The sequence below is a fragment of the Cuculus canorus genome, chromosome 22 (assembly GCF_017976375.1).
Source record: "Cuculus canorus isolate bCucCan1 chromosome 22, bCucCan1.pri, whole genome shotgun sequence".
In the NCBI taxonomy this organism is placed as follows: Eukaryota; Metazoa; Chordata; class Aves; order Cuculiformes; family Cuculidae; genus Cuculus; species Cuculus canorus.
The window spans coordinates 5,091,187-5,107,445 of record NC_071422.1 but is presented as its reverse complement, the minus strand read 5'-3'; the positions used below and the strand labels follow the sequence as shown (position 1 = coordinate 5,107,445).

The window sequence follows — 16,259 nt, the reverse complement described above, 5'->3', positions numbered from 1 at the left end:
AGAGGCAGGAGGCAGTCACCCATCAGGTCACCCTGATGATTCGGCTCAGGTCATTTGGCAGGTTGGGACGAATTCTGCCACTCTGCTTTGCAACCTCCCTGGCTTCCAGCAGCCTCCACTCACCCCACTGAGAGAAAAATGAGAGGAGGGCTTGCACAGTCCACCCTCCTGCCTGCAAGCACCCCAGGCACCCAAGTGTGACTATCTTGGCACATTCAGACCAGCTGCTTCCACATAATCCCCAAATACCATGACCTGAACCGTGTAGCTCAGCTCCCACGCACCTCCAGCCAGATTTCCTGCAGCTCCCCAGGCAGCAGAAGTGGGTTAGAAAAATCCTGCCACACTTGGAAGGCAAGGAGGGACCCAGCAGGATGGTTACAGTGGTACAGAGCCATGCAGAGCGTGTTCCTGCAGGGTTTGCATCCTCACCTCGTGCTCCAGCGACAGACGTGAGCAGGATAAACCCCTTGGAGCCTGCCTGCTTCACAGCCCTGGAGCCAAAGGAGTGTCTGGCGATAACGCAGCCACAAGAACAGGGTGGTTTGGATCGAGGGGCTGGGAAGGAGAGGATCCAGGTGGTGTTTTGTAAGATGGCTGCGCTGTTAAATCCCCAAGCCTTGTACACAACCTAATTTTAAGGCTGATCTCCTTCCCCCACCGTGCAGCCTTGGCCTCTGGATATCAGATGTAACAGAAAATCAGCTGCTGCAATAGCAATCGTTACAGCACTCGGAGGCCCAGCTTTCCTCACTCCCAGCTCAGGCAGCTGTATCCTGCTGGGAGGGGAAAATGAGGCTGGGTCTTTGTATCCCACCTGGTTCTCCACAGCTCCTGGCAGCCCTGGCCCCAGCACACGCATCCTCTCCCCAAATTGCACGGAAATGGAAGATGGGGGGCTCCGCACTGGCAGGAGAAAGAACCCCAGCTTCCAAAAAAAAACAAACCAGAGATGCCAGAGTTCAGACTATGGAAAGGGAACAGCAAAATGGGATCCACCTGCAAGAGGGGGCTTCTCTTCTGAAAAAGCATCCTTCTCCCAAGAGCACTCAGCTCTGCTGACTGGGCAAAGGGAGCAGAAAAGAGCAAGAACAGGCAGAACCCCCTCTCTTCCCAAACAAAACAAGGACCCTTGGCAAATCCCTGGCTTAAAGAAACCCAGCATGAAAGCCTGCAAATGCTTCCTGTGCTGCAGCAAAACCCTCTGCATCCCAACCCCCCCTTCCCAACAGCAGCTCTGAAAACAGGGCTGAGTTTTGCCCTAGGGCAGAGCAAAGGGCAAGTTCCTAAAGTAAAAGGCATGGGAGCTTTGGGGTTTGGCTCCTGCACAGCCAGACACGATGCCCTGGGGCAGGAGAGGGGCCGAAGCTCAGTGGGACAAGTGGGGATTCCAACCCCGCTCCTGGCTGGAAGGAGGAGAGTCTCAACAATGAGATGTGGCACTTGGGAGACATCCACAGAAATAAGTTTATTTCCCCTACCGTCGGGATTATGAAACCACAGAAGCAGAGTTTAAATATTTACAAAGTAATCCAGCGCCCCGCAGAGATCAAGAGAACAAAGGATGAGGATACGGAGGGCTCGTCCTGGACAGAGAGCAACGGCAAAGCCACGGAGCTCTGCAGCGCAAGAACGTGCCACGGGGAAAGGAGAGCACAAAACGGGGAGGTGAAGGATGGGGTGAACCTCGAATGTGGCTCTTTGAAGAGGGCACTGCAAAGAAACCTGTAGTGACATGAAGGAAGCTACAAGGAGAGGACATTCCTTATCTACCCACCCCTTCTGCCACCTCGCAGGTCAGAGGGTGGGCAGCCCACCGCCCACCGCTGGCTGCAGCGCTGCTGGGAAGCCATGCCAAGCATCGCCAGGTATTCCACAGTCCCATAGCGTAGGAACGCCACAAATCCACACAGTCCACCCACCTCTCCCAGCACCTGACCTCGGCGGGCACCATCCTTCACTGTGCAAGTACAGCTTTGCGTGTCCAGCAGGGATGTGCAGGCTGGCTCTACAGCACCTCAGATTTGGGCCTTGCTCTCCCGTTAGCCACGTTTCCTTTGGATGCCCAGAGGCATCTTCCATCTCCATCGGTGGAAGCAGAGTGGCTGTTCAGCCAGGACTAAGGGGAGAAGCTGCCTTCCTTCCCCAGCAGCCAGCACTCCATCCGGCTATGAGGCCCATTTGCTGCTTACGATGAGCTTCCATTTGAAAGCCAGATCTGGGAAAAAGCATTAGGAGCAAACGACAAGGATTTGCATGGTGGGGAATGGCACACAACATGTTTTCAGAAGTCCTAGGAGTGGGAACTGTGGCCAGCAGGTCCCAGCTTCCTCCAGCAACCTGAAGTCTCAGCTTTGGCAACGCGTGTATAGCTTATCGATAAAAGACGGAATCAACATGTGAGACAGGCCTACGAGTCTCTAGGTTATTGCTACTGCGTAAGACAAGTTGGCTTCAGCCCTGTGGCCAGGGAATCCGGGCGCATCCTTGGCGGGTCACTCTGAGAAATCACATCTAAATTAAAAGCAAAGACAAAGGACTCATCTCTCCTGCTTGACTGGCTTCTCCTAGGGCACGTTAGCCAGCAGGTTCGCCAAGTAGAGACTGCAGCGACGCGGAGCAGCTTGGTACACCACCATCTTTTCATCATAAGGTTCTCTTTGATCAAGATCTTGGCTTTCTATCAGCCCCAGAGCCAGCACCCTTCATACAGGCTTGAAATGACCGGACAGAGCAGACACCGATGACTATTCCAATTCTGGGTAGATGGGGAAGGGCGCCGAGGTCTGCACGCCTCCTCCATCCAGCCCTAAAGGCCAGCACCCGATGACAGACACCTGGATGCGAGGGAGAAGGGAGAGAGGTGAGAGGATGTTTAACAGTAACCGAGGGAAAGGAGAAAATGCAGAAATCAAGAAGCCCAAGAGGAGTCCCCAAGCCTCCCACATGGCCAGAGGAGCTGGAGAGATGGAAACAGATGGAAAGGCACACAGGAGTGGGTCTGAGCCAGCAGGGTGACAGTGAACGGGCCTCCCAGAGGAAGCCACAGAGATGGCAGGCACTCGAGAAGAGCTTTCTTGCTGGCCACGGGCACTCCTTGAGGTTTTACTCCACTACCTGATGGATTTAAGAGCTGAGCTTTCAAGGCGTGAGTGGAAAAGCCACTCTCCTTCCCGTGCGGTCAGAAGGAAGTGCTCAACCGCACATAACCCTTCCGTCACACTTATTTTGAAAAACCACCTGGCTCAGAGCCCCACAGAAAGCAGCATCTGCAGGCCAGAGCCTCGGCGAGCACAGACCCAGACCTCTCGCCCTGGAAGAGGCTCTGGGTCTCATCCAAACTCACTTCCTGCCTAGCGCTCTGAAACAGCCTCTTCCCCTACTACTCATCCTGCCCAATCCAGGACTCAAAAGGGTCCTCAGCCTCCCAACATTGCCAAACCAGCATTTCTCACATCAAAGCCAGTCCTGCAAAGGACTTTCACCCCTGGGTGTGCTCTTCAAAGAACGCCAAGGAAGTCAACAGGCCTTCTTGTTCACCATCCTGTTCACCAGCTGCATGAAAGCCGGTGCCCCAGTCTGCTGCTGCAAAATCCACACAGAACACGAGTATCTTCCAGTCCCTTCACCTCTTCTTTTAATTTCTGATGGCCCTGGTATGCTCAGGTCTCACAGATGCTTTCAAAGCCCTAGTCTAGGCCTTCTGCCCCAGAAACAAGGACCTGCTGATGCTGCCAGCTCTGCAGACTCAGGTATGCAGCGACACAACTACGAAGGATCAAAGAAAAGCAAGCAGCTCGTGAGAAAGTGGCTTGTGGGAAGTGTTAACAATAATTGTAGATAATCAAAGCTCAGGGAAAAGCAAGAAAGCTGTGTTTTCTCTGGCACAAGTTAAAAGGGACTTAGGAGCAGACTCCCAGCTCTGCAACAGGCAGAGCTGAAAGCACGCAGATTGCCATGAGCCATTCCCAAGCCAGTCGATCGACTTTCCTGCCTTTCTGGGCTCACCAGCAAGACCAGGTGGATTTGCCCTGCCGCAGAGCGTCCCTCTGTGTGTCTCCTCAGGAGTGTCCCACCACCACCACCTTTCTGTCACGACGGGGGAGGCTATCAGCAAGTGCTGCAACACTCTACACCTCCAGGAGGAACTCCACACCTCCACCGTGAAACATAGGCTACAAGGAGAGTCGTGCAACAGGGAGACAACTCCTTCCTGGAGACGCAGGAAATCTGAGGAAGCATCTGAAGAAGTCTGCCAAGAGGAAGAAACCAGGTGATCAGAGAGAACCTTACAAGGTGTATCTGCTTGGGCTCCTGAAGCAGGAGGCAGGGTTTGCCTTGTGGCTTTTGACTTGGCACTGAAAGCAAAGGTGCCCACGCCTCTCCTTTCCTGATTGCGTTTCTACCTACCAAACCGGAGAAAGGGAACACATTCTGGGAGAGAGGAGGAGGCTTCAGGACCCTCGACACTGGGAGACACCATTGACAGAACAAAAACAGAAGGAGAAGAAGCCAGTTCAAGGAAACAAAGATGAGCTGTTACAATGGAGCGGAGTTGCCATCTTCCCCAGAAAACGCCTCCCAGAGTCCCATGCCTCCATCTCCCTGGATCAGTCAGTTTTTTCCCTCGTGGGTCCATGGAATGGGGAGTTCACAGCTGCCATCACCGCAAATGAAGTGTCAGGACAACGGTCACGATCACCCCCAAGAAGAGGACAAAGGGAAGCCAGGTCTTCACGAATCCCCCTATGCTGCAAGATGGAAAAAAAAGGGGGAGGGTTTAAAAGTAAGGAAAAAGACAAAAGAGAGAGAGGATATGAGAATAAGTGGAGAAATCAGGGGGAGATAGATGCCCTCCTGACTCCTATCCATTGTCGGCACTGCGACACATCACTTCCTGGAGATTCAGTCAGTTAAAAATTGAGACTAAACCAGGTCCACAAATAGCCATATAACGAACAGTAGGGCTGGACTCTCCTTGCAGCTTAAATTCAAGTTGAAGACTAGCACATTTCATACCTGCATAGGCAGGAGTGGTGACAGGAGACCACAAAAAAATGAAACCCTGTTACTGCAGGCCTCATTATTGAGGCTGTTGGTGTATTTAATCACGATAGCAAGGACTACACTTGCCTAAAAGCTGGTAGCGAATCTCTTCCAGAACAGGGAAGATCCAACAGAAGTGGAGCAACTCAAAAGCTTTCTGCAGGGCAGGCCTCGCAGAATCTCCTCTTCAGGCACAAGGAGCTGAAATGAAGACGAAGTGCCCTTTCTAGCAGGGAAAGCTTAGGGTTTCCCTCTCCACTCAAGTTGGAAGCTCCATGCCAGCTGGAAATTTGACTAGTTTTTATGTCAACAAGATTCCAGAGATGGAAGAAGAACCCATAATTCTGTGACCTTCTGTTCTGACCCAGCCAAAAGACAACACAGAGTGAGATTTGATTCAGCTAGCATTCCCCAAATTCCAGGCACCCTACATTAGCTCCCAGATGCAGTATTTTGAGAGGAGCATCTACTGAAACCCAGAAGGCACTCTTGATTCTTTCCCGAAGAGGCAGCAGGCAGCAACAGTACCACCTACCAACGACAGACATGCTGTGAGGAAGAGATGTTTCTTCTCCAGAGCACAGTCAGAAGTTTTGTAAAGGCTAGGAAGAAACAAAGCCCTTTTGCCTGCTGAATCCAGGCTGCTCCTCCGCTCACCTTACGTACTTCCCATATAGGAGTGAGAAGAAACAGAGTTTCACCATGTTCCATGAGGTGCTATTGTCGTATCTCATCAAGTTTAAGGCCAGAGCCACGTGCGAATGGCAGTTATCACAGCAGAGGTTGTGCTGGAACATAGAAAGGGGCACAGCACTAGAAATCCTGTCCCTGAGGCTCCCCAGTGCTGCAGAAACCCCCCCAGGTCCCACTCCCACAGCGAGGACCCAAACGCCAGGGGCAGAGATCCCTCCATGCACAGATGGGACATCGGTGTCAGACCCTACCATTCGGTGCTTGTACTCCTCCGAGGCATCGTGTACAGCCGTGTCCCAAGCATTGGGACCACTGGAGTAGACTTTGTTGGGATCCAGTTTCCAGTACCTAGAAGGAGAACAGATCCTTTTGCACGAATGCTGCACCATCACAACTTCTTGCTCTTCCCAGCAGGAAGCTGCTAAGAAGAATAGGAGAAATCCAGTCCTTCTGGAGTCTGAAGCCGAGCTCCTCAAGACAAGTATGCTGCAGAGGGCAGCGGGAATACTGCTCAGCACCCGAGGGAGAAAAACTGCTGGCCTCAGGGGCATAGACAAAACTCCAAACTGCTTCCACATCCCAGGGTGGGAAACCTTCAGGCCATTCAAAACATGATACACCAACCCCAGGCAGCTCTCCTCCTTCCCAGAAAATCACTAACGGGATGCAAGCAATGACAGTTCATTAGCACAGCACAGGCAGTATTTACTTGGAGCACTTGTCATTAACATCATCTTAAAGTGTTGGAGCCCTTTCTTTTCTATTTTTTTTTTCATAAAGGCTCCATACAGCTTCAGTTATTAATACCATTACATTGCTGTCACGCTCCTAGGAAGATTTAATTTAATGTGGTTTCTTGAAAAGCAGAGACAGAGTAGCCGTTTGCTTGAATTAGGGCATCTGAGCAGCAAGGAAAGCAATATTGCAGCATGTCTGTCACCATGAATTAAAGGACATTGCAGGTCAGTCGGTTAGTTTAATAAAAACCAACAAGAGCACTTACTTCACTGGCTTCCCAAATGCCATGTTGTCCTCCTACAAAAAAGGAAAAAGGTCTCAAGAGGACAAACCCACGCAATATTCACAGCATGGCCCTCGCTAGGAGGCCTCACAATGGCTTGCTGTCACACTGCTCATCAGTCTCCAGACACTTATAAGTTTATCTGGATTTACACTGCAGCTGTTTTCGTACTTTGGTTCTGGACCGGATGACCTGTAAAGGTCCCTTCCAAACCAAAGCATTCTCTGATTCTGGGCATGAGTACGTCAATACTCTAGACACGGTGACACCATCTAGCTGTTTGGTATATGTTCACCCTCCCTTTTCTGTTTCAACTGTTAACATCTCGTTAACTCAAAGCTGTAAGCATCCCAATTCATTAAGAGCGTTAATTATCCCAATTTAAAACTCTCTTACTTTCAAAACCCACCAGACTGTAAAGCAGTTTAGGAGACTGGTGCATACCCGATCTAAGCAGCATGACAGTGACAGGAATGCTTAGGAAGTAGAAGGCAGCTTCTGGTACTCAGAATTAAGAGGATTTAAGTCCAAAGTTCCCAATTAAGAGTCCAGACTCCGAGATATTTTTCCCTTCTGCTCACCAAACCAAGGCAGCCACTGCCACATCCCCCAGACAAACTCTACTGGACAGCAGCTCACGTGGGATAGCAAAGATCCACAACTTTCAGGAACACTTTAGCCACTACTATGCAAAACTTTCAACTGTGAAAGACATGGGATGGCTCAGAGGTCCCCAGTGAAGGTGAGGAGCAGCTCAGGCCCAGATCCTGCTTAAGCACCAGATCCATCGTGTACTTACTGAAACAAAGTATGGCCCTGCAAAGTCCCGGATGACTCCAGTCGATGTGCAAATACCCATGTGGCCGATGATTGGGAACAGCCATCTGCCGAAGGAATAAGTGAATTGTCAGGCTGAGGTATTTGCCCCCCAGTCGCACCGAGTTTGTGCAACACTACCAAGACTGCACACTTCTTTTCAACTCCCCACTGACTCGCTTGAGAGGCTCCAAATCCAAGGATATAGGAAAAAGAGGGAGAAAGTGGAGCCATTATGCAATCTAACACGAGACTGTGACAAATAATGAGACTGAAATTGTGGCTGCAAAACAAACTAAAGCAGGGAGAAGCCTCTGTTCATTGCAGAATGAACCCACAAACAAACATGGGTGCTCACTGACTCTGGATTCTTCAGTAAAAAGGTCGAAAGCTTTGGAAAATCCTCCAGGAAAAGACTAAGGTGGAGATTATAGGCAATCAAAAAGGAAAAGAGGTAAAACCCAAAGCCTGTTTGTGGCTGCACGTGAGACAGCCACAGGGAAGCTGCAGTTCCTTCTGGCTGACGAGTTACGGAGCCGCTCCCAATCCTGGCACCGAGCACGCCACATCTTCTACCTGACTCTCAGCTCTGGCTCAGTAAACATCATCACCTGACCTGAACTGGAGGGGAAGAGGAAGGCATAAAACCAAGCCCTTGTGTTCCCAGACAACCCCCAAAGCCACATTTTACAGCTTTTCATTTTCCCACGACTGAGAACCCCTCGAGTTCTCCTTGGAGCCTGCCTACGCTCAGCTGACAAGACTGGGAATGCAAATCAACTCCTAACTCGTTAGAAGCAAAGCACTGAGGCTCTCCTCAAGGCATAAGGATCCCGGGAGCCAAACTTTGGCTCCAGAAACATGAAAGACATCCCACATTCCACTGGACATCCTCCTCTCTTGCTCCTGTACAGACAAGCCTGCTCACCGCACAGCTCTGCCTGTGCTGCGGGGAGGGGAGAGCCCTGCCCCAGGGACAGACGCCTACACAGGCTCTGGAGCAGCCAGGAAGCCGGTCCTGGGAGAGGGCAGCGGGGACTGGGAGGGTCTGGGAAAGGTCCAGGGATCCAGGGAGAGGCAAGAGGAGCCCTAGGAGAGGCCACGGGAGCCCGAGAGAAGCTGGGGGACCCAGGAGAGTCCAGGTGGGTGGGTGGGTGCCCCTAGGAGAGGCCAAGAGAGTCCCAGGAGATGCAAGGGGGGACCAAGAGGAGCCAAGGGAATCTGGGAGAGTCCAAGAGAGGGGCAGGTTGTCCGAGAGAGGCTGGGAGAGTCCCAGGAGAGGTAAGCAGGGGGCCAAGAGAAGCCAGGGAGTCCTGGGAGAGGCCAGGGGAGGAGGGAGGTTGCCCATGAGAGGCTGGAGAGTCCCAGGAGCAGTGAGCAGTAGGCCAAGAGAAGTCAAGGAGTCCTAGGCAAGGTCAGGGGAGCCCAGTGGGGTCGGGAGGAAGGTGAGAGAGTCTGTGAGGGTCCCAGAAGAGGTGAGGGGGTTTCAAGAGAAGCTAGGGGCTCTGGGAGAGGCCTGAGGAGCCCAAGAGAGGCAAAGCTGGGAGGGACACCAGAAAAGGCGAGGCTGGGACACACACACGGCTGGGATACACACACACACCACGGAAGGAAGTGGGGAGATGGGACAGAGGGATGACACCGAGAGAGGGAGGGGAGGAGAACAACACTGGGAGAGGTCGAGAGAGGTGAGGAGGGACAGGGCTGGTGGAGGTCCCAGCAGAAATGAAGGAAGAGGCCCCGGGAGAGGCCAGGGGGTGGGGGGACATTGGGAAAACCAGGGGCGAGGGGGCCCGAGAGGGGGCGAGGTGGGAACACCGGGAGAAGCGAGGGGAGCCCAGGAGAGACGAGAGGTGGGGGTAGGGGAAGCGAGGGGAAACAATGAGGGAGGCAAAGTAGGAGGCAGGGGGAAGGCGACGGGGCCCGGGGAGAGGCCAAGCGTTGAGGCGAGAGAAGCTGGTAGGGGAGGGAGCGAGACAGACCAGGGAAGGGACCATGAGAGGTGAGAGTGGGGGACACGGGGAGAGGGCAAGCCAGGGGGTGCCAGGAGAGGCGAAGGGGGTTAGCGAGAGAAGCCGGAGGGGTCCGAGAAAAGTCTGAAGGTCTGAGAGAAACCGGAGGGATCCGAGGAAAGTCCGAGAAGTCCGAGGGTCCCAGAGAAGCCGGGGGAGGGTGGGGGTGTCGAGAGAAGCCGGGGGGAGAGTGTCGAGAGAAACTGGGGGGAGGGTGTGTCGAGAGAAACCGGAGGGAGGGGTTGTCGAGAGAAACCGGGGGCGGGAGGGGGGGAGTCTGGCAGAGGGGAGGGGGAGACCTAGTGGAGGCCCCATGAGAAACGAAGGAGGGGGCGCTTTGGAAGGGACACCGGGAGGAGGCGGGGGGGAGGGAGGCGGTTCCCGGCGCCGCGCTCACGTCAGGACGGGGATCGGGGTCCACACCACGCAGTACGGGAAGCGGCTGCGCTCCGCGTCCAGCCCGGCCCCGCCGCTGCCCCCGAACTGCTTCATCTTCGCCTCCGCTTCCGCCATCGCCGGGGCCCGCCCTGCGCGCAGCGCGCTGACGTCACTTCCTGGAGACGCCGCACGCGCTTCCGGTCACAGCCCGTAACCAGGAAGTGGCGGCTCCGCCCCCTCCCGGGCTGAACCGGAGCTGTGGGGTTTCTTCCTCTCAGCGGGGCTGTCGCTCTCCTGGAGGATCCCCGGGGCCCTGGGAAGCAGGAAACCCCCTGGGGACCGGGAACCACTCCCTGCGCTCCCCAGGGAGGTCTCTGCTCTTCACAGGGGGGTTCCTGCACTTCCCACCATGGTTCCCCCTCTTCCCAGTGTGGTTCTTGTGCTTCCCAGGGAGGTTCCTGCTTCCCACCATGGTTCTCACTCTTTCCATCGGTGTTCTCGCTCTTCCCAGCTTTCCTGCAGGGTCGCCACTCCCCAGGGAAGCAAGAAACACCCAGGGACCAGGAATCCCTCCCTGTGCTTCCCAGGGAGATCCCTGCGCTTCCCAGAGGGTTTCCCACTCTTCCCAGTGGAGTTCTTGCTCTTCCTGCCACGGTTCCCACTCTTTCCATCGGGATTCCTTCTTCCCAGGGAGGTTCCCACTCTTCCAAGAGGAGTTCCTGTTCTTCTCAGCAGGGTTCCCACTCTTCCCAGTGTGGTTCCTGCTCTTCCAAGGGAGGTTCCTGCTTCCCACCACGGTTCTCACTCTTTCCATCAAGATTCCTGATCTTCCTAGGAGGGTTCTTGCTTTCCTGGAGGATCTCCAGTCCCCAGGGAAGCAGGAAACTCCCTTGGAGACCAGCAACCCCTCGCCCCTGCGCTTCCCAGTGGGGTTCTTGCTCTTCCCACCATGGTTCCCACTCTTTCCAGGGGATTCCTTCTTCCCAGGGAGGTTCCTACTCCTCCCAGCAGGGTTCCTGCTTCTCAGAGGGGTTCCTGCTCTTCCTACCGTGGTACACACTCTTTCCATCCGCATTCCTTCTTCCCAGGGATGTTCCTGCTCTTCCCAGCAGGGTTCCCACTTCTCAGCAAGGTTCCCACTCTTTCCATCGGTGTTCCTGGGTTCCTGCTCTTCCCGGACGGGTCCTCGCTTTCCTGGAGGACTCCCGTTCCTCAGGGAAGCAGGAAACCCCCTGGGGATCGGGAAGCCCTCCCGACAGTTCCCTGTGCTCTTCCCAGAAAGGTTCCTGCTCTTCCCAGGGAAATTCCTGCACTTTCCATTGGGGTTCCCGCTCTTCCCACCATGGTTCCCAGTCTTTCTGTCAGCATTCTTTCTTCCCAGGGAGGTTCCCACTTCCCAGGGTTTTTCCTGATCCCCAGCAGGATTTCTGCTTCCCTGTTTCCCAGCAGGATTCTTGTACTTCCCGTGGAGATTCCCACACTTTCCAGCAGGATTCCTGCTTCCCAGAGAGGTTCTTGCTTCCCAGCAGGATTCCTACTTCCTACAGAAGTTCCTGCTCTTCCCAGTGAGGTTCCTGCCTGGAGGAACACCCTCAGATCCACCTTGTGCAGATCTGCCACACAAACTGCAGCAGCGACCACCTCCTGGTTGCTCTTCCCAAGGTCAGAGGTTGGAAGAGTCGTTCTTTGGATCCATGGGCTGCACCCAAAGCCATGGGAGCAGCAGGAGAGGGAGGGGATTCTGCCCTTCTGCTCTGCCCTGGTGTGACCAAACCTGGAGCTCTGCATCCAGTTCTGGAGTCCTCAGCACAGGAAGGACATGGAGCTGTTGGAGCGAGTCCAGAGGAGGCCACGGAGATGATCCGAGGGCTGGAGAGAGGCTGAGAGAGCTGGGGTTGTTCAGCCTGGAGAAGAGAAGGCTTTGGGAAAGACTTTAGAGCAGCTTCCAGGACTGAAAGGGGCTCCAGGGAAGTGGGGAGGGGCTCTGGATCAGGGAGGGCAGGGAGAGGACAAGGGGGGGATGGTTTTCAGCTGAAAGAGGGGAGATTGAGATGAGATCTCAGGAAGAAATGTTTTGCTGTGAGGGTGGGGAGGCCCTGGCCCAGGTTGCCCAGAGCAGTGGTGGCTGCCCCATCCCTGGAGGGGTTCCAGGCCAGGTTGGATGGGGCTTGGAGCCCCTGATCCAGTGGGATGTGTCCCTGCCCATGGCAGGGGGTGGGACTGGATAGGCTTTAAGGTCTCTTCCAACCCAAACCCTTCCATGATTCTATGATTCCCAGGAGCTGCCAGGCAGGAAGAGCCCCTCAGGGAAGCGTAAAGCCAGAAATGAGCACCCCGGGGAGTTCCTGTGAGAGGAGGCAGACGTGGCTCTGCCAGGGCTGGAACAGCACATACAAACGGAGAAGCAGGTTAGAAAAATAACAATCGCTTTATTAGGAAGTTTAATTCAAACTACACGAGAAAGCTGAAGAAGAAAGATGTTTATTCCAGATTTCCACCCACCACAAACACACTCGGCAAAATACAGAGTGACAACTCGCTGAGGAAGAGGGAGGATGGGGAGGTTCTGCCTGGTGTCCGAGCTCCCACTCTCTGCATCCTTCTGGGCTTTCCTTGGGAGCCGCTCCTTTCCTCCTCACACAGAGACCTTGAGCTGTGTTTCCCTTCAAGGCCTGCAGTTCCCAGTGCTCTCAGCACAAGAGGTTTATCCTAATAAAACAGTTTCGGTCCCTTCCTGCGCAGGGCTGGGCAACTTGTCCTTCAGAGCTCCGGCACGCCAAGCGGAGGCAATCAGCACTCTGCTCACGGGAGGTGCTGGCTTTTCTTATTAGCAAACCCCATTAATTACTAAAGCCACGTTCCCAAGAGTCGCCACGAGCTCACAGCTTCCACATTGCCGCAATTCCTCTCCTTCATCCAAGACTTCTTACCTCTCCTTCACACTTTCTGCTTTTCCCTGACCTGACTTTGCCCAACAATTAAGCTGAGCCCAACCTCCCACATTTACCAACGCGCTCTCCGTTCGGAGGACAGACCAGCACTTAAACGCTCGCTCCGTTTCAGATGAGGGAAGCTTCTGGGCGGAAAGCCCGGGATATGGGTAACCTCTGCCCACAGCAGAGGGAATAGCAGTTTGGAGTTGCCGGTGTGACAGCAGGAAGCACTGGTTAACAGTCTAACATCGAGGTGGGCTACTCGCCCTCGATACTAACATGTCAGGCTTCGACTCAACTAGCTTAGTAACGCACTGACGACTACAAACTGTCACCTCAACAGAGATAATTTAGCACGCCATCCTATTTTCTAGTCTAAAGAGTGCTTTAGGACAGTCCCTCCAAGCGGGAGGGCTGCTCCAGAGGCGTCGGGGTGGCAGCAGAGCTGGCGCTGCTCACGTCGAGCTGAGCAGCGACTCAGCCTGACCTGTCACAGTGTCAGAGTGGATCAAGAGCCTGCGATCCTGCTCCTCGGAATCTGATGGAGAGGGAATGCACACAGCAGTCTGGTTCCAAAAGAAAGAGAAAGCTGAGGAAATATGGACACTGGGAAGAGCAAAGCCATGCCTGGTGCTTTGGTTTCTAACGAACGCTGCCTGTTTTGGCACTCGGAAGATGCACACAAGGGATGTGTTTCAGTGTGTTTCAGTGAACACTTTTTGTTCACTGAAGGAAAAGACCGGCATTGATTTGCTCCAGGCTAACATAAATATCAGAGATTGTTAAAATGTATGAATAGGGGCCAATGTTCACATCGGCTAATGTGGTCCTGGCACGTCTGTCGGATTAGGCAATGGATTTGCTCTTCCTGCTGGTGTCTCGGAGGCCGCTAAGCAGCGCATCACCAGGGACCAGCGCCCTTGGCAAAGCCAGGCAGCAGGGACGCTGGGGATGGCTGCAGCGCTGCCTCGCCCCCTCCCCTGCCCATATCACATCCCCCAGTTTATTCCCTCTTGAACCAGGTGTGGGAAGGCAAAGTCAGGGGCTGGAGCGCAGGAAAAACACCCTTCTCCCCAGGCTGGATTTCAAAAACCCAAAATCAATAGAGCCCTCCTGTACTGCACAGCTTTCTTTGTGTTTGTTACGCGAGCAGAAGGGCTCTCCATCCCCAGCACTGCGCTGGCAGAGAACGGGTGAGCTGTAGCTGACAGCAGGGTCTTCCTAGTGACAACTGGAAAGCTGCTGCTGTTCTCTCGCTATTGATCTAAGCAGAATACAAAACACCTGAAGTCAGCAGGGAAAAATAGCTGCAGTTGGAAAAGAAACTGCGGGGGGGTAACTGGGAGAAAAGAGAGCAGGTAAGAAGTTCTCCATGCATAAAATTAAAGGCTGGGCTTTTTATTGCAGCTCTCTTGCCTGACTACAATGCTGGATCGATGGACGGAGCAGGAACGCTGCCATTGCTGTTTCTGCAATCTCTCATTTGATGAGAAACAAAAGGTTTCGCTCCTGCTCCTGCCAGCAACTTGCCACCGATGGCTCCTCTCACCCATCGGCAGCAGGAAAGCAGCTCTACCTCCCGCTGGCCCACAGGACAACGTCTCTGCTCAACGCAGGTGCCAGCGCATCCCTCGCACCCTGGAGCTTTCCGGAGAGGACAGCCTGGCACCTCTAGGAAGGAGCAACCACACACCAGTCTGGGCTTGTCCACCACCATGGAGCTTGGCCTGGAAGGGATTTGGTCACCTCCCCTTCCTACCCCAGCTCATCCCTGAGCCTGAAAGCAGCAGGCACCCAGCCAGCTCTTGTTCAGTAAGCGGCTTCCTTGGGAACCTTCCCTGTTGTGACAGCTCAAACATTACAGGGACTGCCAGAACCAAATCACTCAAGGAAGACATCCCCTCCCCCTTCTGACATTGACAACCGAGGTGGCAGCAGGCAACACCGCGTGCGGAAGCCTATGGAAAATGTCACCCAGGCGCAGGCTGATGGAGGACACCCCAGTGTCCTTACTTCGCCCCAGAGGTGAGGCTGGGCTGGGTCGCTTCGCCTTTTTTATCGTTCCCTTTCTCGTGGTCTGTGCCTGCTGCAATCTGACAGCCTCTAATCGCTCAGCGTGAACCAGAAACGTCACTCGCATCTGTATTGATGACGGTGCTACTCACAAGCACGAGAACAGACGCAGGCTCCGCCACCCACCCCACAAAGTGTCCCCCTAAGCCGTCGCACCCCTCAGCTTTCACCTTCAGGTCTTTTCTGCTCCCCCGTCACTTGGAAGCTGCGTTTCCTTGACACAGTCAATCTACAGGGCAACTTTCCTGTTTAAAGGCAAAGCCACCAGTTTCTCAGGGACATGGGGACAAGGTGGAAGAACTCAAAGAGCCAAGTGTGGGTCACACCAATCTCTTGGCTATGAAACCCACAAAGGCGCCCACCTTCTTTCCTTGCCAACCTGGCGGAATTCCCGATCAAGGCCTGAATACGCTACGAGGAGCATAACAGGCAGAGGACTGAATCCCTCGCTGCAGCAACAGCAAACAGTTTCCTGACATCCTGCTCCCATTTTGCTCAGACAGGAGCCATCTTGAGCCCTTTCCAGGTTTGTTCCTGGCGCTGCCGACAGCTGCAGCGGAGAAAAGCGAACACATCAGTAGCACTGCAATTGTTCCTCTCCCCACATTCCAAAGCGTATCGTTCCTCTCCCACCTCAACCCATTTCCCTTATCCAAATTACAGATTAGACTCATTTTCTGGGTCCTTCTAGTCGTTTCCACCCACGATTCAACCACTCAGCTTCCCCTTCCATGCTTCCTCTTTATCCAACCACTCAGTCCAAGATCTGACCTAATTAGCTGATTGCCAATTCCAGCTGTGGATGCACATCGCCTTTGTTAGAGCAGAGCTGTCTTCAAGCAATAATTTAGATCAGGCAGGATTTGAAATGAAGAGGCCTCAAAAGGCCTCCAGCTGAAAGGTGTCCAACAGGAATTTGTAAGAGAAGAGTTCAAATGGATTCTGAAAAGAACAGGCTGGTGTTCTAACTCTTATTAAAGGCCTGGCATTCCACAGCTTGGAGGGCAGGGAGGTATTTGGGAGGTTTTGCAGCAGGAGCCCAGAGCAGAAAGTATGTTTGTGATATCTTTTAGCAAGGGATCATCTCTGGGTCCAATGATGATGTTCAACGCTGACTGCGAGACACTTTAAGGCAATGAGTGTGCTGCTTTTGAAACATCTCAGTCAGTAATGCAGTGACCTGGGGTTTGCCCTACAGCCTACGTCACTGGGGCTCTGATTCCAGGGCAAGAGGCTGGTTAAGAAGAGATAAAAGACAAGGATGGACTGTTTTCCCTATTCAGCTTT

At 53.8% G+C, this 16,259-nt stretch overlaps 1 protein-coding gene across 1 annotated transcript; it reads right to left on the bottom strand.

Annotated features, from left to right (window-relative positions):
• Positions 1-1,442: 1,442 nt before the first annotated feature.
• Positions 1,443-10,139, bottom strand: TMEM222 (transmembrane protein 222). Its single transcript, XM_054086608.1, has 6 exons — positions 9,986-10,139; positions 7,560-7,644; positions 6,743-6,774; positions 5,991-6,087; positions 5,704-5,834; positions 1,443-4,751 (listed from the first exon to the last, which is right to left on the bottom strand). The coding sequence occupies exons 1-6, from the start codon at positions 10,099-10,101 to the stop codon at positions 4,664-4,666; spliced, it is 549 nt and encodes a 182-aa protein (XP_053942583.1). The 5' UTR covers positions 10,102-10,139; the 3' UTR covers positions 1,443-4,663.
• Positions 10,140-16,259: the final 6,120 nt, after the last annotated feature.